General features: G+C 50.1%; 1 protein-coding gene across 3 annotated transcripts in view; it reads right to left on the bottom strand.

Moving 5' to 3' along the window:
- The window catches only part of SGSM1 (small G protein signaling modulator 1), a 54,956-nt gene that overhangs the window by 7,212 nt on the left and 24,768 nt on the right, over nucleotides 1-22,976 (bottom strand). The window contains exons 4-25 of one of the 3 annotated variants that reach the window (XM_068911672.1): nucleotides 20,058-20,220; nucleotides 19,130-19,282; nucleotides 18,479-18,546; nucleotides 17,791-17,936; nucleotides 17,165-17,296; nucleotides 16,487-16,611; nucleotides 14,359-14,426; nucleotides 13,746-13,909; nucleotides 13,030-13,159; nucleotides 11,695-11,874; nucleotides 10,387-10,525; nucleotides 9,877-9,941; nucleotides 9,324-9,469; nucleotides 8,549-8,677; nucleotides 7,858-8,040; nucleotides 5,568-5,639; nucleotides 3,929-4,513; nucleotides 3,597-3,721; nucleotides 2,013-2,095; nucleotides 1,486-1,595; nucleotides 1,086-1,182; nucleotides 492-659 (exon numbers count right to left, since the gene is read on the bottom strand). In XM_068911672.1, coding sequence (XP_068767773.1) covers nucleotides 492-659; nucleotides 1,086-1,182; nucleotides 1,486-1,595; nucleotides 2,013-2,095; nucleotides 3,597-3,721; nucleotides 3,929-4,513; nucleotides 5,568-5,639; nucleotides 7,858-8,040; nucleotides 8,549-8,677; nucleotides 9,324-9,469; nucleotides 9,877-9,941; nucleotides 10,387-10,525; nucleotides 11,695-11,874; nucleotides 13,030-13,159; nucleotides 13,746-13,909; nucleotides 14,359-14,426; nucleotides 16,487-16,611; nucleotides 17,165-17,296; nucleotides 17,791-17,936; nucleotides 18,479-18,546; nucleotides 19,130-19,282; nucleotides 20,058-20,220 — 3,231 coding nt within the window. The remainder of the gene's footprint in view (nucleotides 1-491; nucleotides 660-1,085; nucleotides 1,183-1,485; nucleotides 1,596-2,012; nucleotides 2,096-3,596; nucleotides 3,722-3,928; nucleotides 4,514-5,567; nucleotides 5,640-7,857; nucleotides 8,041-8,548; nucleotides 8,678-9,323; nucleotides 9,470-9,876; nucleotides 9,942-10,386; nucleotides 10,526-11,694; nucleotides 11,875-13,029; nucleotides 13,160-13,745; nucleotides 13,910-14,358; nucleotides 14,427-16,486; nucleotides 16,612-17,164; nucleotides 17,297-17,790; nucleotides 17,937-18,478; nucleotides 18,547-19,129; nucleotides 19,283-20,057; nucleotides 20,221-22,976) is intronic. The other 2 variants (XM_068911674.1, XM_068911675.1) reach the window with 2 other exon arrangements.

The following is a 22,976-nucleotide window of genomic DNA, read 5'->3' as shown; positions in this document are numbered from 1 at the left end:
CCCATGAAGAGCCACGACCCAGAGCAGCCCAGTGTCCCCAGGGGAGTCCCCCCTCGTAGCTGTCTGTTTCACAGACAAGTTTCAAACAGCAGCTGAAGCTGCCAATTTGTGTCTGAGTCCCCAGGCACCGTCCCCTGCAGAGACATCTGACTCAGAAGGGCCATTATTAACCAGCTCGTCTCGGGATGATTACCGCCAGCAGGAAGCAAAACCTACGCTCACAGCTCATGTCAAGCGTAGTAGGTGTTTAAGCAATGTAAAGTAGGCTGCTGCCTAGAATGGCAGACTGGCTTCCCCCAAGCACCATATGACCCCTTCAGAGCCTTGCCCTTCAGCATCATGTTCCAAACATCAGTGTCTCGCAACCATACACTGCTCTGTTCATTTTAAACATCTGTCGGCCTAGTTGGACATGTAACCTCATCACAGACATTTGCTGGTTACATCTGAGGAGCTGCCACAAACTCAGCCCAAGAGAACACAAGCTGTACCATTGAAAAACTTGATGATGTCTGTAAAATCCATGTTGTTCTCCAAGATGATGTCTCGGTACATTTCCACCAAAGCTAGGGCTATGAAGAGCACATAGTGTGCAGAGGAAACGTGTGCCGCTGCCCAGATGGTCTCCCAGACAGCAAACACATCATCATACACCAGTTCTGTGAACAGAGGAAAAAGCCCAGCCGTTACTAAACCAGGCAATGGCTTGCAGTCATCCCGATTCACAGAGTTCGCAGCAACACTAGGGAGACAAGCTAGGCAGTTTCTTCCCACAAGAGTCAGTTCCAGTTGGAAGGAATAAGTCATCTGTAGAGACAAATATTCTGGCCTGCAGCAGGTCACACAGTCTTCAGGATACAAACCTGGTGGAGGTTCACCACCAGCTCTGGGGAACAGGCTCTATCTAGACAGAAAAGTCAGTCACAAACCTACCAGAAAAAAGCAGAACAGGAACACACAGCAAAAAATTAAGTCCAAACAACCAAAATTGCAGAGTCAGAATGAGTTTAGAAAGGTGGAAGCACAGTAGACCTAGCCTTCCCGTCCCATTTGCTAGTCTCAGCTGTCTCCCTCCCTGTACACACCTCTCTTGAAGTCCAGGAGAAACCATCGGTAGCAGAAGTAGAAATGAGTGTAATCACCGTTCTGGTGCATCAGCTCAAAGAGCTCAGAGTCTAGAATCTGCCAAGAAAAGCAAAGGAAAATCATCAATGCACACTGGAGGCACCAGCCATTCCTCTACTTCCTTCCCTCCGTTCCCACTACTCTCCTTCTATGTACCACACCGTCTTTCACCCAGCTTCTCCCTCCTTTGCAACCCTGTCACATGTTACTCCCAGGCTGTCCTTACAACCTCCATGCTCTCCTCCTGCTTGCCACCATAGAAAATTCCCCTCAGCACCTCCCACTGAGACTCCCCTGCCCAAGAACAGCTTTCCCTCGCTGGCCTGAGAGGCTGCCATCCCTGTGCCAGGACCCACCTACCTGGATCAGAGATCTCATGTTAGCAAAGTGGGTATCCATGGCTCCCCCATGGGGGAAATTCTGATTCATCCTTTTCATAAGCTCCGTGAAACAGCTGAAAGCCAGAGCCTCTGCACAGGGAAAACAGAGTCACTGCTCTGCTGGACAGACGTTGCTGTGCCTATATACTCATGCATCACTATACCCAGCCATCCAGAATCAATAGAAATATCCCTCCTCGTTTTGCACACACAGAGGAAAGTGCCTTCACTGTCTGCACACCAGACAGGGACTGGCCTTGGAGACCCAGCCCACAGCTCATACTGTGAAAGGTGTCTCAGCCCCAGCATGGTAGGGTACAGAACAGATACTGTCCCCATTGGGCGTACTGGGAGTCAGACAGCAACAAGGACAACTGGGATCCTGCCCTGAGCTCCTCCATACCTCGGAGCACAGGACCCTCCTGCTGCAAAGATGAACCAACCCAACAAATCCTCCCCACAGTCCCACCAAGGTACCAGGAAAACTGAGCAGAGCCACCCACTCACCGTCATCCAGGATGACCAGGAGAGGGGCTAGCAGGTCACACATCCCCTGCACATAGCCAATCTCAATGTGCTGCCAGATGTAGCTGTGTGAGAGAGCAGGAAACGCAGCCTGTGAACCATTCCCGTGCAGCAGGGCTAAGTCACTACACCTGCCTCGCACACACGGGCTCAGCCAGCCTGCCCGTGCTGAGTGCCCCGGCCTGCCTTGTCACCTGCTTGCACATGTCCCGTTTTCATTCCTCATATGCTGGCACTCTGTACGTGCTGCCATCAGTGCATGACAGCAGGTAGGGCAAATCAGACCTCTTTACTCTGTCGTGCCTATGCTCCATGTCTCTATAGCCAGCCTGTAAACTATTAAGTTCTTTTGATGACCTTCAGGTAAGCCATGCGTGGCACAGCCCTAGATCAACACCATGCAATGGCCATTCCAGGGAGAACAGTGCAGGAAAAAGTGAAATCAGAAAGCACAGCATGGTGGGGTGGCCTGTCAAAGGGCAGAGACCGACAGAGTTTGTTAATTCAGCTCTCATCCTCCCCCTTCCCCTTTGATTCATCTTCTTTGCTAGTGAAAAGCCTGTCTCTGCACGGTATCGCCTTCTTTTGTTCCCCTGGATTCAGTGTCCTAGAGAACAATCAGCCCTGCAGAGATATCTTCCCATATTTGGTAGCAAGTCAAAATGTGTTCAGAAAGGACTCAGATCCACTGCTGGCACAAGGAACAATCTTTTCCATCCTGCCCACCAGTCTTCCAAAATCTGCTGCACTATAGGTCTCGTCTCAGCAGAGATCTCAGACTCTGGCTGTCAGATAAAATGACAGCTCTAATAAAATAGCTGCTTCTCCTCATATTTGCAATATGAGTAATCAAGTTTTAGCTTCCCTTGTCCCTGAAGCAGCTACAGCGGCTGAGCCGGAGATAGCTGGGTCTGTAAATGTCACACAGAAACCTCTTAGTCAGAGGAATTGATCACAAAAAAAAAAATCATAAACCTACCCAGGTATTCCTGTCTCCTGGGTTCTTTTTTAGGCACTAACCACCAGGCTATCTCTTTCAGATACTTTCTCATTAGCACTAGAGCTCTGCAGACCAATCCCCATTACAACATATTTCCCAGGCATATTCCAAAAAGCACTTGGGCTGCGATGTTAACATTGCGAGGCAGCATGCACGGGCAGCCCCAGGCAGCTTGCCAGCAAGAGACAGGGAGCCCTCTGCTTTGGCCCAACAACTCAAACACACAGCAGACTCACAGAGTAAGCAGTTCCTAGCACAAGGCAGAACTGTGGGACTCCTCAACCTGGTAACCACGAGGCCTCTAGAATCCTACGTGACCATCAGCTCCAGTAACAATGAAGGGGTGTCGGGGAAGAAGTAAAGGAGGCAAAACTCAGTAAACTAAAGCAAAGAGTCTCAGGCTCCAGGCTCAAACTGGGTGACTCAAAGGTGCATTACGATTGTGGGGAAAATTAAGAAGTGAATTCTGGGAAACCAGTAACCACTGTCAGGAGCCTGTTCCTGGACAGATCCTGTCTGCAGGGATGGCCGCAGGGGTCCTCACTCTGGCCCCACACAGCTCCCACCTGCACATGATGTTGCGGAGTTTCTCCAGGTTGGCAGGGGTGAAGTACCAGTAGTTGCGGTCGCAGCGCTGCACATCCTTCTCAATGCGATGCAGGTTCACAGTGTACATGTCCAGCAGCTCTGGCTGCCCAAAATAAAAGCAAAGTTGATTTATTTTCAAATAAAGAACAACAGGAATGTTGCAAGGGCAAAGGAGCAACAGGGCAGAGCTTGGGTGGAAGGTGGAGAGCCACTTTGTGCATATTGCGGGACTAACACAGGGCAAATGCAGGCAAACAGTGAGACACCCACAAAGAAACCTAGTCAGCGAACATCACAAGCAAATACTTACAGAGTAGGTAACACCTGTTGAGGAGACAGGAGACACTTCATTGTTAACCAGATCAGCTACAGCCAGTGAATCCAGCTGCGGATACAAACTCTCCATTTCTGGCTCCTCAGAGAGGTTATCTTCACTCTCCACCAAGCTTTGCTTTTCAGCTTCGCTGTCTGCCCAGCTCTCTACCACGGTCAGGGCCACAGCGTCACGATCCCGCAGCACTCCCACTGAGCTCTCGCCCATTCGAACATAGTCCATGCCTCCACCGGTGGGAAATTCACCTTCCAGACTGTCTTGGCCTTGTAGCTTGCCCTCCTGCAGGGCACTGTCCAAGTTCTGCGGGCCTGGCACATCAGACCCAGCAGCCTTTCCCTGGGAACTGGCTGAGGATTTGTTGGTTTCCAGGGCGCTGTCTTCATTGCTGAAGCTGCGCTCTGAGAATCCCGATGTGATGGAGAAGTTCTGGGAAGAGGGATGGCCAGAGTCAGGGGAACATGTGCCGTTGGGAACTGTCCCATTGGGGATCTTGCTTTGCTTGCCATCTTCCAGTTGAGCATCTGCTTCAGTCTGCTCCACTTCATCAACTGATTCGAACACCTGCACAGCATGAGCAGAGAGCGCCATGAGAACAGGCAAGCCCTCTGCACTCAGCAGTTCTTGGGGACGTAATGCCCGTGCTCCCAGGGGCAGTGGTGAGCAAGCTCTGCTCTGAAGAAGATTGTATGTAGGAGGGCATTTCCCTGCACACATACACAAATACATTGACAGCCAAGTAAGCAGCAAGTCGCTCTTGCTTCTGCTTAGCACTCCAGCCCCAAAACGGGATGCCAACGAGCACCCAACAACCCACAAGTCCCACAGGAACAGTGTCGGGCATGTTGATGCTTGAGCAACAGCATCGCACACACCACAACAGGTTTACATGCGAGTCTGGGGATTGCTCACTGCAGCTGGCAGCCCTAGGCTGGGCCAGGCCCTCTGACAGTCACGGTTTGTACAGGTCTCATACAGGCAACAAGCAGAAAGAAACTCAGAGGACTCAAAGACATTTTGACTTACTAGTGCTGTGCCTGGCTGTGGCTCCACATCTTCAACCTGAACACCTAGCTCCTCTGTCCCACTTTAACCACACTCTCAGAGGAGTTTCTGGACACAATGAACGGCCAATACTGAAGATGTCCCCAGCCTTTAGACCCTCCCTTCCCCGCTTTAATCTGCAGGTCAGTGTTTGGTCATTTCCACAAACCACAGCCCACAGTCCCTGCCCCCCTCCCCCCCCCAAACTAGGCTTTACTCAGCATAATATAGGGGGTAGAATGTCATTTAAACACATTAGTTAAAAACATGGTTGCTAATATATGGAGCAGCCAGGAGTCCTCAAGTGTGAAGGTCACATGGGGGTACGTCTCTCACCGAGCCTGGGCAGAGCAGGCTGGTGAATATTAAACACGGCCAACCAGCACACAGTTCTGACCTCAGTGGCTCCAGAGGCAGGCGCGTGAGTCACTGAACTCCCACAAATATGGCTTAAGTTTGCCAGAATTCATTATGGTTATAGACTAGTGATCAGCCCAAGCTGGGGGAGGGAGCCTTATGCTGTTGGGTAGCCAGCATCTGACTGGGCAAGAGGTTACAAAGCACTGCCTTTTACCTGCGTGCTGGAGCTGGAGTCGCTCTGCAGCCGGGCATGATTCTGTCGGCCAGAGCTGCAGCTTTGGGAAGACTGCAAGAGAGAGTGAAAAGGTCAGTGAAAAGGCAAAGAGCATAGCATCTCTACGCTGGAATTGGGGAGAGGCTGACCCCCCACTAATAGAGGTGGGCACATCTGCGTGTAAAGAACAAACGGAAAATGCATCCAATACGTTCTCAGATTTGGTCCACAGAACACATTCACTTCAGAGCAACTCTGCTGTGCAGATTTGTCACACAGCCCAGCACCCTGCCTCAGAGAGCAACTCACATTTACTGTTGGAGAAGATGATAAAAAACAAAGTCCCAGGCCAGCTCAGTTGTTCAAACACTAGGTTTGGTTCTGAAATGAACTGCTTTCTTCTGGCCTTCAGAGAGGGTCAAGCTGTCTCCCCGGAGTGCAAGTTTCTACTAATCCCTATCCTAATTTGGCAGCAATTCGACTCACTCGCTCCTCGTTTACATAAACAATGAAGTCACAGGCTATAAAACAATCCCTCTAAGCATGCTAATGCTTTTTCCTATTCTTAAAAGACAAATATTGATGTTTCAAGCCAGTCTCAGTCAAGAGTCTGTCTAAAAGTCAATGGCACCATTTTCTGGCTTCTAGTTGAAACACAGAAGAAAGCACTGGGCTTCGCAACAACCAATTTAGCGCCTTGTTTTGTGGATTCCCTCCGAGCAATGACCCTTCCTTCAGAAGCGAGTCCTCCCTGTTATCCAAGCCACCCCTGTGCAAGGCATATCGCCGCGCAATAGCCGGCAGCTACTCACACTGCATGCAAAGCCAGATATGCGGAGCATTGCAATTACGTCACACAAAAACAATAGTTTTAAGAAAGCACAGCACTTTTGGAACGACAGCAGAAGTTGTCCCCACCCTAACATTGTGGGTGTTTGCTGGGAAGGGCTCTAATGGAGAGAGGAAGGGCGATAATTTTCCTTCATTTCCATGGCAGCATTTTATAACAGGAAATTTCAGGTTTTAAAATGTGAAAAGGGTAAAACTTTGCATATATTAACTGTCAGCTCCCCTCCCAGCGCATGTCCCTGGAACAAGGTAGACAAAGATACCAAAAAAGAACCACAGAGGAGACACTGCAGAGATGAGAATGATTCACAGAGCTACAGCAATGCCGACTTAACAGCCCACTTCTGCTTGTTGCCCATGAGAGCTGTGTCATCTCAGCTCTTGCAAACAGATCCTGGCTCCAGTTTGCCTTCCCTGCACCTCTCACTCTCTATATACCCATGCAGCCCACATGGCTGGAGCTAACCTCATCTCTTTCCAGAAGTACCCACACCAACTCCCAAAAGGAAGCCAGATGAAGCCTCCATGGGGTAGGCACAAAGCTCAGAGTGCTGCACCCACTGGGCCCTTTTCGGCTTGGCCTATGTTTGTCTCCTGTGGTCGAGCGCAAGGTCAGATGTCCTGGTATCGCTCACCCCATCGCACAGGGCTCCTCCTGCCCACTGCCATGCTGCTCTCTTCTGGATGCCGGGAGAGCATGGCCAGCACTTCCCCAGTGCCTTCGTAGCCCATCCTGCACAGTCATTCTTCTCCAAGAACAAAACCCACATGGAAACAATCACTGGACTCTGTTCCCAAGACTGTCTTTAAGAGGCTCTTCCCTCCACGTGCTTTGGTTTGGGCTGTGGATCTCTCTCTTCACTACTCCACTATAACCCAATCCCACGGAGCCAGGTGCCTGGGGCCTGAGTCTGTCCCAGGTCTGTCACATGATGGCAAGGTGTACGCAGGCCTGCCCCAAACCCCACAGCTTCCTTCACAGTCAGTCTCAGAGCCACCCTCCTCCTCCCACCCACAGACCGCCTGTCCTGGGTCACAGCTCTAGGCTGCAGAGCTGCAAGTGCTACTGTGAACAATGCAGTTGCCAGAGCCAAAGCAAAGTCAACTCACTAGATGTCCAATACACCACTCAGGCCCCAAACAAAGCCTCCCAGCCAGTGCAGTACAATACAGTGTGGAAACTGAGGTAATATCACAGGAGGTTGCCAACTCCAGCTTCTAAACTCTCCAGAAGCGCAGACAAAAGAAAACAGATGAGAAAGCTCCTAACCTAGCTTGCATGCATTACAGTGTGCAATGAGGCCTAGGGCCCAGAGGCAGGCAGAGATCAGGAAAGGACAGTGAGCAAGGAGGAAAAACTCTGTCTCCGTTCCTCCCTGTAGCACCGGCTGAAATGGTGTCTGGGTGGCAATGGCCCTTCCCAGGTTCCCTGCTTCCTCACCTCGTTGCTGATAGTCGAGTCTCTGTGCATCATCCTCTGAATGTGGGAATCTAGACTTGCCCCAGAAGAGCACTTGGCCAGAGCTGCTGCGTGCGACTCCTTCTCCCTCTGCCGGACGATGGCCTCGCAGCCCAGCCACTCCGCCATGGTATGCTCGTAGCAGGTGCGGACCTGGTCATCAGCCTGCAGCATTTGGAGACAGTGGGTCTCTGAGCAGCTGCCCCTGGAATAGCCCAGAAACCAGCACTTCCTCAACCCCCAAAACAGCCCTGCACAGACAAGTTAAGTGCATGCTTGCATTAATTATGGCTAGATGGGACATAAAATCACCTTGTCTGACCCGCTCTCTGCCAGTTAGAGAGCCTGACTCAGGAAGTCTTGCAAAAATTAGATTGGAAAATATGATCATCCACCTCCTTCCTGCCTGAAGGAGTTCCAGGCAGGAACGGGGCGCTCTCTGAAGGTGAGCAACTGGCAGCTGCACAGAGGAACTTCAAGCTTGGACCTATCATTTCCTGACAATCTGGATCTTTCTCCCATCTCCTGTCTATGGCCCCAGTACAAAGGGAACACAACGGCCTGTGGGTTCACAGCGTGGACTCTGGTATATGGATACTAAGAGCTAGGAAACATTCAGGGCACACCAATGCAATGCACCAGGTTGCCGAGTGCGCTGCACACCCATACAGACCTCTTTCCTTTCTGCCTCCGTCATCCCAAACTGATAGTGGCCCAAAAGGAAGGGCCAGACAGCCTTCCTGATCTCGTGCTGGATCCCACCATAGTAGATCAGCCGCAGCAGCTCTTGGTCCTCATAACTCTGCAAGGAGAATTGTGTGTCACCACACAGACACAGCCAGGACTTGAGACTCTTCGCTGGCAGACACAAAGGCAACCCCAGCTCAGCCACAACACCTTTCAGCACCCGGAGTACTGCTGAGACACTGACCACCCACACACTCGCTGCCTATTCATATAGAGCTACAGATGCTCTCTCACATCTCTGCTTGGGCCTAAGTACAGCCAGAGGCCCCACAGACAGACATTTTGGGAAATACTGGCTCATTACAGTTGGAAAGAGGCTCACAGAAGTTATCCAAGGTCACTGCTGTGCCTCTGTGCTCCGGCAGCATGTCAGGGCTGCAGCACCAGGCACAGCTCTTGCGCTATCTTGCTCAAGGTGACCAGAGCACAGTACTCAGAGCAGCACCACGGACACTGCTGCAAACCAGGCCAAAATAAGAGAGCGCTGAAGAGAGACAGCAGCCTTCATTCCCCAGCTCCTGCGCGTCTAGGATAAGGAGCCCTGCGCTCTGTGAAGCCTGGGGCAGGTTGTATGACTTCTCTTCTTGGGGTACACCTTGAATAATTTGCTTTACTTCACTGCGCCTCAAGCACTTTAGTGACCCTGCCCTGGACTCCCCAAGCCCACCAGAACTGACATGCCCTGAGAGTGCCAGCCCTACCGTGCTGTCCTGCAGGTATCTCTGCCATATGTCCACAGTCAGTCCCAAGCTAGCATTGCAGGGCACATCAGGAGACACAATGTTGTGGTTAACCAATGCAGATAGGTGGGTTCGCACCGTGGACAGGTGTCTGCAGTAGGCCAGCCCTGCATCAAGCAGAAGCAAACATTCACCGGGAGCACTCAGGGGGTCACAGGAATATAGGATGAAGTGCAGGAAAGAGCTCTAGTGAATAGGGTTCCCAAAAGACAGCTCCTGAAGCCACATCCAACCTAATCAGCCAAGCAGGGAGTCTACTGGGACAGGCCAGTATTTCGTTGTCTTACACCACCAGCATCACTGCTCACTGGGCCAAAGTCTGAGGATCAGAGTCGGAATGCCTGCTCCCAATCCTGAACATGTCTAGGCGTGGCCCTGCATACAACAGACTGACCCAGTGCCCTTGGCCACTACCCTGCTTGCTGCCTTAGCACTGCTCCTAGTCCTGAGCCCAGGACCTTATCCCTGGACCATCACACATCTCAGAGGCAGCATAGGGAAGACAAGTACTCACATCCATAGAAGGCTCGGGAGAGGATCTGGTACTTCATATTGTCACACAGGAGCTTCAGTGGGGCTCTGTCAATAAAAACATATGAGATGCGAGGAGAGGAAATGCTCCCATGCATGCCCTCAGCCTCTGCTTTGCTCTAACTGTTCCAGCTTTGCCTTCTCAGACATCTGAAAAGGCAAGAGAGCAGGCCAACCTGCTGCACAGGGTCCCACCAAGGAGCTGGGCTGGCAGGTACCAAGGCAGATACCTGCCCTGCACCTCTGCTTAGCTTGGGATCAGCCAAGACAGCCCAGATCAGGAGACAATCCTCACTTCGCCCCGGATACATCCCACAGGCTGCCCACAGCTAGTGCAACTGCAAATGGTCCCTGGACAACTGAGTTGAGTGTGAGGCTGGAGACACCACTTGCACCATAACTGCACTAGTTCAGCCCTCCAAACTCAGCTGGGCTTTCAATTGTAACCGTTGTTCTATTTTATCTGCATTTATCAGTGCAGCATTAGAGATACCTTTCATGGCTGCAGCCATTGGATGGCCCACCATCAGAGGAGCCACTCTGAGAGCAGGAGGAACAGGAGGACTTGCGGGTGCTAGGATGCCACATGGCAGGCAGGCCACCACCCTGCGTGTCCATCAGGTCCTGGGGGACTGCAAGAGGGGAGGCGGGGGGAAGAAAGAGAGGAGCATCAGCTGCTGTCTTGCTAGTGCCTCTAGAGTCAGGTGGGCCACAGGAGGCCAATAGAATGGAGAATTTTGATTAGTGAACACAGCATCCTGCCGTCTTCCCAAGGAGACTCCCAATAACCAGGCAGGACCTATGCCAGGCGATCACAGCACCAGCACCGATGAGCTCAGGAGAAAGGAATGGAAACAAAGGGTACTGATGGGAAAGAGCAAGAGAGCACCGTCCGCTAATTAAGTCCAGTGCCTTCAGCAAGCTCATCCTGAACCACCGAGTGCCAGCTTAGGCAGAAAATGAACAACCAACCCAGAAAGACTCAAGACAAGGGGCTGCAACAGGCTCCATCACAAAGAGAAGCAATAACCTGATGAACCTTTGTCCCAGGAAGAACAGATCACTGGAAGAAAAAAGGCCCCATCTCTCAAACATCAGGATCCCACATGAGCCTTAGGGAAAGAGGGGAGCACCCAAGTCACAAGACAGGGAAAAAAGAAGAAGACTTTGATGAAGTGGTTGAGAGAGACAGCAGGAGTAAGCAGCTCTTTATGTTGTCATTTGCTAAATCCCTGCTTAAACTCAGAAACTCTATTGCAAAGGCCTCAGATTTTCCTTTCTAAATGCAAGGCCAACGTACTGCCTTGCAAACTGGCCAGGTGCAGAGACAGTGCAAGGTAAGGAGACAGCCCTGAGACACTGAATCACCCTACCCTCACCCCTGAACAGCTTGCCTGATATTCTGACCTGGAATGGCCCTTTGGTCCTGAGCCTCCCTAGGACAGGGGCATCACGATGAAGGTGAACTGTGGGATGCAGACAAAGGGATTAGGGAAGAATAATACTATTTGTTCCTCCCTGGAAATAAAACATTGGTAGAAATTCAAGCTTCCAGCTGGGAAAGGGCGTACTCACTCCCTGCGAGTCTCACCAGGTCTCCCTGCTTGTGATATTGAATAACTGCTGATACTGGCAAGAAAAAAATTGGAATATTCTTACTAAAGCCTCTTCCCTCTCCCTCCAATTGAGCAGGTGCTGACAGGTCTGTTATCAGCATTGACAGGGGAGGCCTCACTGCAGGATTTATCAAATGACAGCACAGCCGAGCAGTTGTACCAAACACAAATGACAGCTGTATTACACTGATGCCGAACGGCCCCCAAAGTGGCAAGGGGAGGTCGGGATGCAGTGAGGAGACTCAGAGACCGTTTGGGGATCACCACCATCTTGCTTGCAGCTGGAGTCCTCAGGATCTTCCCTCTCCCAGCAGTGACGGAGATCACAGAAGCAAGGCATGGATGAAAATTACCATTAATGGTAACTAAGGACACAGAGACAGGACAAAAGCACAAATGAATGGAGAAAGAAATAATATGTAAAGAAGAACAAACTGATGCAGTTCCACCTCCCTCCTGGGATCATCCACAGGAACCACACAGACCTCAGTGATGCCAGCTGAGGAAATTAAAACAATTCATTTAACGGAAAATTTGGCCTCCAGCATGGAATTTTATGGAGTAGATCAAAAAGAAGCTACAGAAAGGACCATCTCTATCAGCTATTTTAGCCTCAAATTTTTATCTGACTCAGTTGTGTTACTCTGAGTCACACAGGCACAGAGAGGCAGGGGGAACTAAGAATAATTTTTACTGATGTTATGGAGGAGTCAGAGGAGACGTGAGGCCCCTTCTAGCCTCAAAAGTGTAAGAACAGATTTTTGGTCAAATTTCATAGCTTTTTAAAAGCACTCCAGCAGGTTTCTATTACACTCTTCCTTGCTCCTCTTATAAAATCATCTACAATGTTTCCAGAGGGACGATTGTAAAAGTCGTTCTTGGTATCCCAAGAGGGCAGACAGGGATGTACCGTCACTTCAGCCAAACACATTGTTCAGATCATTCAGAACTAGATATTAAGAGAGATTTCTGGTCTGTGAGTCAGGCAGGATCATCCCTCTCACCCTATGAGTTAGGGAGGGAAGACCACGCGGGTCAAGCTTGATGGTACACAGAGAAGGGTGCTGCTACCACCCCTTTGTGCTGCAGGAGCAACGCAGAAGGAACAGAGCTGGATTTAGTAGAGTGCTCGCCTAGTTGGCCTGGTGTTAGCAAGAGAAGAATCAGACTCGGAGGCTTGTAATGATGAAAACTGATCCCATCCAGGGACACCTGCTTCCTTGAAGGAGGAGGAATACCCAAGAACATGATCAAAGCGAACGTTGTTACTGAAGTTATGTATACATTTTTTTTAATCATACAGGCATTCATGTCCTGTTCTACAGCTGCAGAAACAAAGGATTCAGTAGCAAGCAAAAGGTAAAAAACACATTGTTTTTAATAAAAAGCAGTAATGCTAAAAACTCTTCTCTGGAACCACTTCCCAGTACAGTTCACAACATGCCTGTCCGTGCTGGATCTTGGGCTTGTCATACACCCAGTGATAACCCACCCGAAACGCTCACTGTCAACACACTTACCAAACTCAGACTGTGTCCCTGGGTAGATTATTCTGAAAACATAATCTGTGGCTTCATCATCTTCCTTGTCGGACGCAGACTCAGAGGAGCCCTGGGGACTTCGCTTCCTCAGCTTGGGAAACACCTTCCCCTAGATGAATAAAACCTGCTCTTCACAAAGATGCCCCATGCCCTACCACGCAGGGCAGGGTGGCCGCCACCTCGTTCTCCAAACTCCTGCCTGACAAAAGCACGTGCTCTGTCAGCCTGGGCTGATGTTTGTGTATTCCCTGAGCCAGAGCAGACTTTGGGCCAACCTTTCACTTAGGCAGAGAATAAATGACTCCGGTTATGCAAACAGCTGCTACAATCCATGTAGCATGACAAGGTCCATTGGACCCAAACCTACCATCCCTTGTGGACAGCACTCCCATACCTCCTCCCTTCCTACAGGTATGGAGAACGTACTCTTCTCCTAAGGGCCACGTATTGCAAATGGTTTGTGATTAGCCCAGAAACATTAGCTCCTCCAGGGCATGAGCTAAACCAAACTGCTGCTATTTCAAGCCTGCCTTTCTTCTTAGTTTGGAGGGTTTGTCATTTAAAATACAGCAGCCAATAATGCTAGGCAGAGGATCCTCCCCATTAGATTTGCTCTGAGACACTCCACAAGGAAACATCAACAAGAACCCACAATGCCATAGCCTCAGGAACAAGTCCAGTCCCTGGGTGCCTACCTTTCCCCGCTGTGACCAGAGGGGTGGATCCAGCTGCCCATGGGGTAGGAGGCCATTTTCCAGGCAGGACAGGAACTGCAGTAAGTGCCCCCCTTTGGGGAACCTCAGTGGAGGCCTCTGAATCCCATCCTGGCTCACCAAGACGACCGTCCCACCGCTGTCTACTATTAGCAACAGCAGAGAGAAGATACACACACAAGTGAGGGAAACATTAGTAGCCAGAAATACAGAGGACAATTGTCTTTCTGGTATACAAAATACCAGGATTTTCCTCCTTGTCTGGAATCTTCCTTGAGTCAATAACATGTGGGGGGGGGGCCCTGAAGAAGGCCAGCCTGGGAGATCATACCCCTGAAAACTACAGAGCACTGCTCTGCAGGAAGTCCTTTCGAGGCAAGAGCCGGTTTGAAGGTTTTCCTAGAAGGAGTTGCCTAGCCGCGACGACTTGGCACTCAGGACATCTGCCCTGGAGTCTCAGGACATCTGCCCTGGAGTTGAATCGAAACATTCCCATAAAAGCACACCCCAAAAATACAGTGACGCAAATGTCAGGGTGATAAAAACAGCACACAACACTATCCAGGCCAGCAGCCCCCCAACACTCCAGCCTTACCTTGCTGGTGACAGTGCAAATAGACGATCTCCTCCAGGCGAATAGTCATGGCATAATCCCAGTACACACTGGAACAGAGAAAGAGGAAAAAGTCCTGAACTTGAGGGATGCAAGTAGCTCTGCTTCTCTTCACATTCCACTCCAGATCCTGCCCCCAGCTATCCTAATGCCTTGGAGAGGTAGAGACAAAATGTGGTCCCAGCAGCAGTGTGACTGCCACAAGGCCAGCCTGAGTCAGTGACAACATCCCTCCAGAAACAGCTACTGCCCCCTTTCTACTAGGACTCAATTAGGGCATGTCTAGTCCCAGCTGCCTCAGGCTGTTTCTTCACCCTTGCTTGCATCATCCCCTGACAGGGACAATGTGATCATGTATCCTGGCAATCCCAGGGAGGGACACAGAGTCCTAGAGAGCTGAGCGCTCTGCTCTGGGCACCCTGGAAATGACTCCTACCCTGGTGCTAAGAGACCCCCCTGTGAACCTGGTATGAGCAGTTCTGGAGCCCCAAGAGAACGTGTAGTGCAGTCTGAGCCTGGGCCGCTGCTCTGATGAGCTCCTTTGTCCAAGGGAGAGAGAATAAACCCTAACATTTTGTGTTTTTTCAAAGCTCAAGAATAGATTTGGCTCCACTTGCTTCAGAGCTGCGCTCCTCCAGCACAGGCACCACAAGGTGACTGAGCAAATCTACAATATGCTGCGAGCATTGCTGGTCAACATACAGGGCAGAGGGCCACAGAGAGACACCAGGAGCAAGCTGGGGGAAGGGAACCTCTCCAGGAGAGAAGGTGCTTCATGCAGGGTTTCCTTTCTGAGGAGAGCCTAGCAAGAGGACTGCTCTATGAGAGTGTCAGCACTTAACATCCTATTTCATTGCAAAAAAACAAATTTCCAGACCCTGAGAATCAATATCTGTCACTTTACAAAAGTAGCGCTTAAAATAAAGGCTTCATAAAACAGCTCATCGGGAGAGTTAAAGCTGGGGAGGGGTGTGTAGGAATCACTCCTGGGAGACTTGTACTTACTTTGTCATCTGGCGCCTCTCTTCTTTGGTCACATCTTGACACTGGGAAGTTTTAGAGCTTAGGCTGATGCCCAAGTCAAGAACTCAGAAAAGTAGTGCAGAGATGAAAATAACAATTTAGGGGGAGGGTATCAGTTATCATGGAACGGCCCCCCAGGAGTCAAGAGTAAAGGGAAGATGAAAGGAACACAGAAGAACAAAATCCCAAAACTACAATTGAGAATAAACAATCCGAGAACAAGTTCGGTTGAAGACTTTTGCCCCAGGCCAAAGAAACATGCTACGTCCTAAATGCTCCAGCTTTCCTGGAGCATTTACTAGCAGAAAGAGATTTTCTGTTTGCTTTGTTTTGTTTTTCAGACAATTTGGGGCCTGGCATGATTCAGTAGTTTGTTAAAAGGACTGCTGCTGTCAAGAGAAATGCCACCAGCACATACGCCAATCCCAGATGGAGGGGCAATGCAATACAGACTATCAAGCCAACTTCTAAGTAGACTTCAGTCCTACTAAAGGAAAAAAATCCAGGGACTCCATTAAATTCAGAAGGACTTTGAACACCTCCATGTAAGATCAGCTGCAAACTGCACTGATAAACAGCAACATGAAATGGCACACGCTCTGTTACCGAGGTATAGTTATTTGGGAACTGTTCATGTCTTCTCTCTCTCTCTTTGCAGATATTCCTCCCCTGTTTACAAGCTCTTCGGTTCCCCAGATTAACCAGTAATAACAACAAGTACAAATCTGAAAGCACTGTGTAATGTGTAGAGTGCATTTTCCTCAGGAAATCACTGAGGCCAATAAAGCACCGGACTTTGCATCTTTCAGAATAAACACCCTCTCCAGTTACCTTGCTGAACTCTTCCCAAAAGAGATGGGCTCTATGACAGCCTCTCGCACTGGCTCCCACAGCTCGTCTCGCCCATCACCACAGGCCTCCTTCCCTCTCCCTCCCTCTGTTATAAACTCCAGGAGGACTGTTCTGCTCTGTGAAGTCAGTGAAAAAACTCACTGATGGCAGCAAATGCCAGATCCAAGCTCTGAACCGTCAGGGTCATTTGCCTCCCCGCTCTGCCCCATGTTAGCATGCACTTAGAGACAGTCACCTTTTCTCATAGTCCAGATCCCCCACAGAACCGTTCATCAGCTGATTGGGAGTCCATTTCAGTGCCATGATGTCGGCAGTCTGGTGAAGGGACAGATATCCCGGGATTGCTTCCATGTCGTCTCGCTTTAGAAAGGAAATGCGGGGAAAGAGTGAGCTGGTGAGAGCAGCCTAGAAGATACCAGAAGCGCACAGGCCCCAGGTTCAGTGAGGCACCTCATGCTGCCTAAGGCTGACCCATGCCCTGGAGCACAGCCCTGGACTGTAATGCGGCCCTGCTTGCTTCCCTGAGCCCATCACCGATAGCGAGAAACCCGCGGTGGCTCTGCCAAACCTGCAAGCAGAGCTAGTAGGACACCTCACTGCCTTGGCAAGAGGCTGAGAGCAGCTGCCTAGCTGAGGCAAACCATCAACAGCTCTGTGTAAGCAGTTTTGCTTTATTTATTTGATTACGGTAAGCAGACGAGGGACTCTGTCTGTATTCAGCTAGAAGCAGAGCTCTTCCATTCCACCAGGAGCATCTATATCGTTAGGACCTCAACAAACGCAGTCCAGTCACTGCCCCTCCAGACTAGAAATGAGCCTGTCCCCATCTCCATCAAAGACCATCTTCGGACAGAATTACCTGGAGGGGAGCAGAGCAGGAATTTAAAGCCCAGATGCCCCATCAGGTACTTACTGGCTGCACCAGGACATTGTTTTTGCCATAGAGGAGCGTGGCTCGGGAGTTCTGATGCAGTGACTCCACATAGTCCCTCGCAGACAGTGATGGTCGGTCATCCATGCTACCACTCGAATGCCTTTTCTGAATCTGGAAGAGATCAGCTATGAATGTGAGCTGAGCACAAGCACCTCCTGCTTTAGAAAAGCTTATCCTGAAAGCTTATTCCCTCCCTCACTTATACACTTCAGAAATTCACTATCAGAACTCTTCCTTTGTATCCTTGGCTCCAGCCAAGCTCAAGTCTCTACCTACAAAAGCTCCAGGACTGCACTTTGTTTGCAATAAACAGAGCAAGCTTCAACTGCCTTCACTTTTAATTCACATATGCTGTTTCCAAAGGGCAGAAATTCCAGAATGCAGTGTCCCTGCTGTTCCAGTAAGTCTGCACTCTTCACAGCCCATGCTTTCAGCTCTTCCAGCTTGAAGACTTAAAGTAACTGCACATTTCTAGCTTTTCTCATCAGAGGGCTTCACAGCTCTTTTCAAACAAATGAAGCTTCAAACCCTGAAGAGTGCTGCCCATCCACCCCAGGAGGAGTGCTGCGGGAAGCTGTCCATCCCAGCCATCTGTCTCCACTCACACAGAGCGCAGGGCGCTTGGTGGGGGAGTCCTGGCGACAGTGTGAGCTGTGGATCCGATGCCTCTGAACGAGCTCGTCAGCTGAGGGATCTGTCCAGAAGTGGTCAGCTGTCTTCATCTTGGTGTACTCCAGTGCACAGGGCCCCACTGCACAGGGAAGGAAACCGCAGATGAGGTCAATATTAGGAAGTCATCAGTACAACGCTCTTCTCTGAGATACACAGAGCCCAACACCTCAGAGGAGGGGTGGTGGGATGGCAAGCGGCAAGCACCAGGCTCAGTACACATTGCTGCGCTATGCAATGGCGGCTAAGAATTCAGAGAAATTCAGCCACCCCGGCAGTGAGCAGACAACCCATTACATGACTAGCCATATGCATGCAGAGCCCTGCATTACAGCACTTTACTACTCTCCAGGTCCAGGCTTCAATGCTGATTTATGTCTGTCAGTATTCCTGAAGCCTGTAAGAAAAGGAAACCCCTCAGCTCAGCCTGCACCTCCCTGTCTCGATTCTCCGATCAGCAGCCGGGTGTGCTGTTCTTCATAAACGCTCCACAGCTCCAGGAGCTGTCCAGCGCTACTAAGTTTTCTAGAGTTCTTGCTGAAAAGCAATTGCATTGGCATCACAGAATGGGCAACACAGGTTTGGAAAGTCAGCTATGAAAGTAGGATAAGAGGAAAGTGTTACCCAATAAAGATGCAAGAATTGGCCCATCCACAGGATCCATCAGGAGAGCTTCTTTCTCATAGTACTTACTAGAAGAAATAAAAGAGAGCAGAATGCTGTAGCATTTCAGCCCCCTGGGAGTGCAAAGGGATAGAGACAGTGGTTTGAAACCACAGTAACACCCTTTTCTGCATCCCTCCTTGGTAAGGAGACGAGCAGCCTATTACAGGCTGTTCCTGCCAGCTGTGAAATTCTGGGGGAATAAATGTCCTCCTGCAGCATATTGCAAGCATCACCACCTTGTAAGAAAACATCCTCAGGGCTGGAGATGACATCTCCGCAGGGCAGGACACCTTAACATGCAGTCTTCAAAAGCTAGAGAAAGACAGGGACGATGCAAATGCTGAACACCCAGCCATCAGCAGAACAAGCACGCCTGCCTTTATTTTAGGGAGTGCACAGCGCCCAGCAGCACTGTACCAGCAGCAGGGTTATCAACTGGAGGTCCTGTCCTGGGCACAGCACAGCACAGCTGGCCTGTCCCATTCAAGGACCCCTCTGGCCCACCTGGCTGCAGCTTGGGCAGCAACAGTTCCAACACCATTGGAAGGTGCAGACTCTGTGGGGTAGCAAGTTGGGAGGGGCAAAGGGTTGGCCTGTGCCAGCACTCACCTGCTGTTTTCAACTAAGTAATGTACGATTTTATCCAAGACCTTTTCAAAGAGGGCTGTGCGGATCCAGAGGTGCTTGATGGCTTGAGGAGACAGGTTGGGTAGCTTCGGCACTTTGCGCACGTTCTCCGGGATGCCTTGGACTTGATTGCGTCTTTAGAGGCACAAGGCAGAAGACAACATCATCACTGGCTCACATCACTGAGCACTGCAGGAGCACAGGACCAGCACACTCACTGCACCTTGTGGGGCACAAGGTCAGGCTTTCAATGGTGCTGACTGTGATGGCTGAGGCATGCCCAGGGAACCATGTGGGGACAGGGCTCTGGGGACTGCTTCCTTCAGCCAGTCCATTCCCTGCTCCAGAATACCCAAATCTACATTTGAAAAGGGACTTCACTAAATCTGTTTTCAATAATAAAGGCATCCTGGAAGTCTCTGCCTCAGTAGAGCTCTCAGACCCACAGGCTCCCTTTTCCCTGGTGCCTGAAGGTAGAAGTTCATAAGGAAAGCAACTTATCCTAGGACAGCTTAAAGATTCCTGCCCCCCAGGCAGTTGCTTCATCCCTCTCCCTGGTACCTGTCCAAGGATGAGTAAGCCACCCTCAAACAGCAGCTGAATTACTGCAGTTTAAAGCCCTGTACATTGAGGCAAACCAAATTTGGTTCCAGTTGACTTAGCGTATTGATCCATAAACTGTGACAGTTCAGGAGCAAACATGCTTAGCAGCCCCTGAGGTATGGGACAAGGGACACAATAAATAGCTGGGCTCACTAATAACTCCTAGAGAAGCAACCAGTTCACTCAGGATACCAGCAGCCCAAGATAGGAACTCCCCTCCACCTCGGAGATTAAGTTGAACATTGCAATCCATACCCACACCAAAATGCAAGCGACCTGTCAGAAAACAGGAATGCTGGTGCCTTACGCATTCTCAATAAGCTGCTCCAGGTCTTGCACCTTCTTGCAAAGCTCCTCTGCCAGAGGAAAGCTCTTGCCCACCTTCATAAACAGAGCTGCTATCTTGTTACTGCGCAGGAAGCCAGCCGCCCTCCGCTTCAACCCGTACAAGACACAGGCTTCCACAGCAGCTGCAACAAAACAAAGTCAGCATGGCAGGAGAATTCTCTCTGAGCTGTGCTGCGCTGATGCCAAATTGCTTGTCCCTTGCTGCCTGCATGAGCTTACTCTACAACAGAAATGTTTCCCAAGAGGAAATCAATCCCATGTTCTAGCCCCTGCCTAAACAGATAAAAGATCAAGGTACTCACATGTCATTTGACCCAAAGCAGCAGGCCTTTCTGCCTGCAGAGCCATCAGCTCTGCTGACTGTAGAGAGGTATTATTTCAGTTTTGCAAAATGGAAGAAGACAAATCGAGCTTGGTGAAGTCTATTAGAAATTTGGCTAGTCTGAATAAAAGCACTAGTTTAACGCAAGTGAACATGAACAGTGAGTATGCCAAGACGTAAGTATTTTGAAGGAAAGTTAACTTACGCCTGCTAAGGTAGGTCCAGGGTCTCTGTGAAATCACTGAAAGGGACTAGTCAGATAGACTAGCCCATCTCAGACTCACTTCATCTAACCAGCCAACAAACTGAAGAGAACTTACAAGATCAGTAATAAAATGAGAATGTGCAGCTTTCAGACAACAGAGCAGGTCCTCTGTACAACCAACAGCGAGCGGTCTGCCTGACATGCCAAGATGGATTATGATTTCTCAGACGCTTTGTTCATTCATAAAACACGGTGGGAGAAAGGACGCAAACCCCTGTGCTTGCAGTTCTTTGTTCTGAAAAATGCCAGGATCTGACTCCACAATATCCTGAATGCAAACAAATCAGTGCCAACACTGGGAAATCTCAGCATGCAGAGGGGTCACGTTCTGCTTCCAGGTCTCTGCCTGCACTGCCTCTCTTACGAGAGTGGTGATTTTCCCAGCAGAGGAGCAACTGCTGTAATAGCATAGGCCAGGAATTGCCAAGTGCTTGTTCATACAGCATCACTCCGGTTAAAGTCTGTTGGAGTAAACCGTTTCAGTCGTTTAACAACTTGAAGCTAAGCACTGCTGTCCATTATACAGTAATGCGTCTGGCTGTGCTCCTTTAGCTGAATGTGTTTTAAAGTGCCTCAAGTAGGCAGTTTGCTTATAGGGCTAGCAGTCACGGCCAAACCTGGGACAGATAGCAGGATTTTGCAGTGCCACGGGAGAGGGGAGCGTTGCCAGCAACACAGCAGACTCCAGAGCACAGGCAGGCTTTCTGTGAGCTCAGTGGATGACTCCCTTCCTGCGTGCTCAGGGGAAATCAGTCCAGCCACCTTCATTAGGAAGTGGACTAGAGTAAAGGATGAGATGTGAAACTGCTCTGAGGTTCTCCAGAGAGCTTCCCCCCTCTTCAGGAAAACGTACATATCACATATGTGACAACTAACAGGAAAGTGGTACATTTTCTTTAGGTGGGACAGTTGCTTTGCTATGTAAACATAGTCACAATATGATTCCTTTATGGCATGCAAACATGACAGACTGAAGTTCTCCCCACAAGTTTCTTGAAGACTTTAAAGACATGGAACAACTCACTAAAGTTTCCCTTCAGCCCAGTCTGAGGGACTGGCATACCTGGAACAGGAGAGCTCGTTCCCAGCCCCTGTGCTGTGATGGTCCAAGTGAAAAGGAGAAAGCCAGAGGACAAGGCACAGAGACACTGTGCATTTCCAAAGCAGCAGAGAAAAGGGGCAATTTTTTCACAAAATCTCCATGTTCAGACAAATTTTTTCCTGAAAAAAATCTAAAGGCAATAGAGAACCTGAGGATAAACCACATGCAGAGGAAAGGCAGGAAACGCCAGCAGCTCAGTCCAGCTTCAGTGCCCCCTTGGGCTTATGGCGACAGCAACAAGTGGCTGCTGGCACACAGCAATACAATCCCTGTCTGTGCAAGGCTTCACCTAACCCCCTGCGCTGAGCTTGGCTGAAAGGCGATGTCAGGCGCTCGCTAAAGCCACACTAAGAGCCCAGAAAGCACCCACTGCCTGCCCATTCCTGCCAGGTTATTCAGCAAAGGTGCCCAGCCAGTGGCAAAGGCCTCAGGGGAGCCTGCTGCCAGGGCAGACCAGCGATGACTCCACAGAAAGATGCACACACAAATAGGCTCCACTGGCAATCTGCTTGCTGGAGTCCCCTGGGAGGGCTCAGGATGGATGTCTAGTGTCAAACACAGACTTATTAAACAGGCTGATCAAAGCACTGGAAAATTACACAAACCCACAGTTCTATAAGCGATTGATCTAGGTCTGACAGAACAGCTTTCTGGTGCACCGGCACCCCTCCTTCTCCAGGAAACCAAATGTTACAGAAACAACCGTGATGAGCCTTCTCAGCAGCGGCCAAGCAGATGCTGATGCACCTCTCGCTTGGAAAGGCATTTTTTCCTACAGCTGAACAACTCTCTGGAATCATTTAAAAAGACATTTCATTTCATGCAGACCCATAAACATCAGCTCCCAGGGCTGAGAGATGGTCTCATTATCTCTGCCCTGTTTAGTGCTATGCCCGTGTTCACCGCCAAGCAGGCAGGGCTTGCAGTGCTGCGTGTCGGTGTGCTGCGAGATACATTCTGGGCTAATGGCAGAAGAGCAACACATTTGGGCCAGCCAAGTCCTGCTCACCCAGAATGGCCATTCAGAGTAGTTGGATGGATACCTAGTTTTTCAACAAAGCCATACACAAACCCTCCTTGAGTCCAGACATGCTGCAGATACCACAGCCCACGCAGGGAAGAGTCTTCCCACCTGTCCCAGAGGACCATTTGCAGCTGCAAAATAAGACCCAACTGCCTCATGGCTTTG

This window comes from Struthio camelus, chromosome 17 (genome assembly GCF_040807025.1).
Source record: "Struthio camelus isolate bStrCam1 chromosome 17, bStrCam1.hap1, whole genome shotgun sequence".
Taxonomy (NCBI): domain Eukaryota; kingdom Metazoa; phylum Chordata; class Aves; order Struthioniformes; family Struthionidae; genus Struthio; species Struthio camelus.
This window is presented reverse-complemented; position numbering and strand designations above follow the sequence as displayed.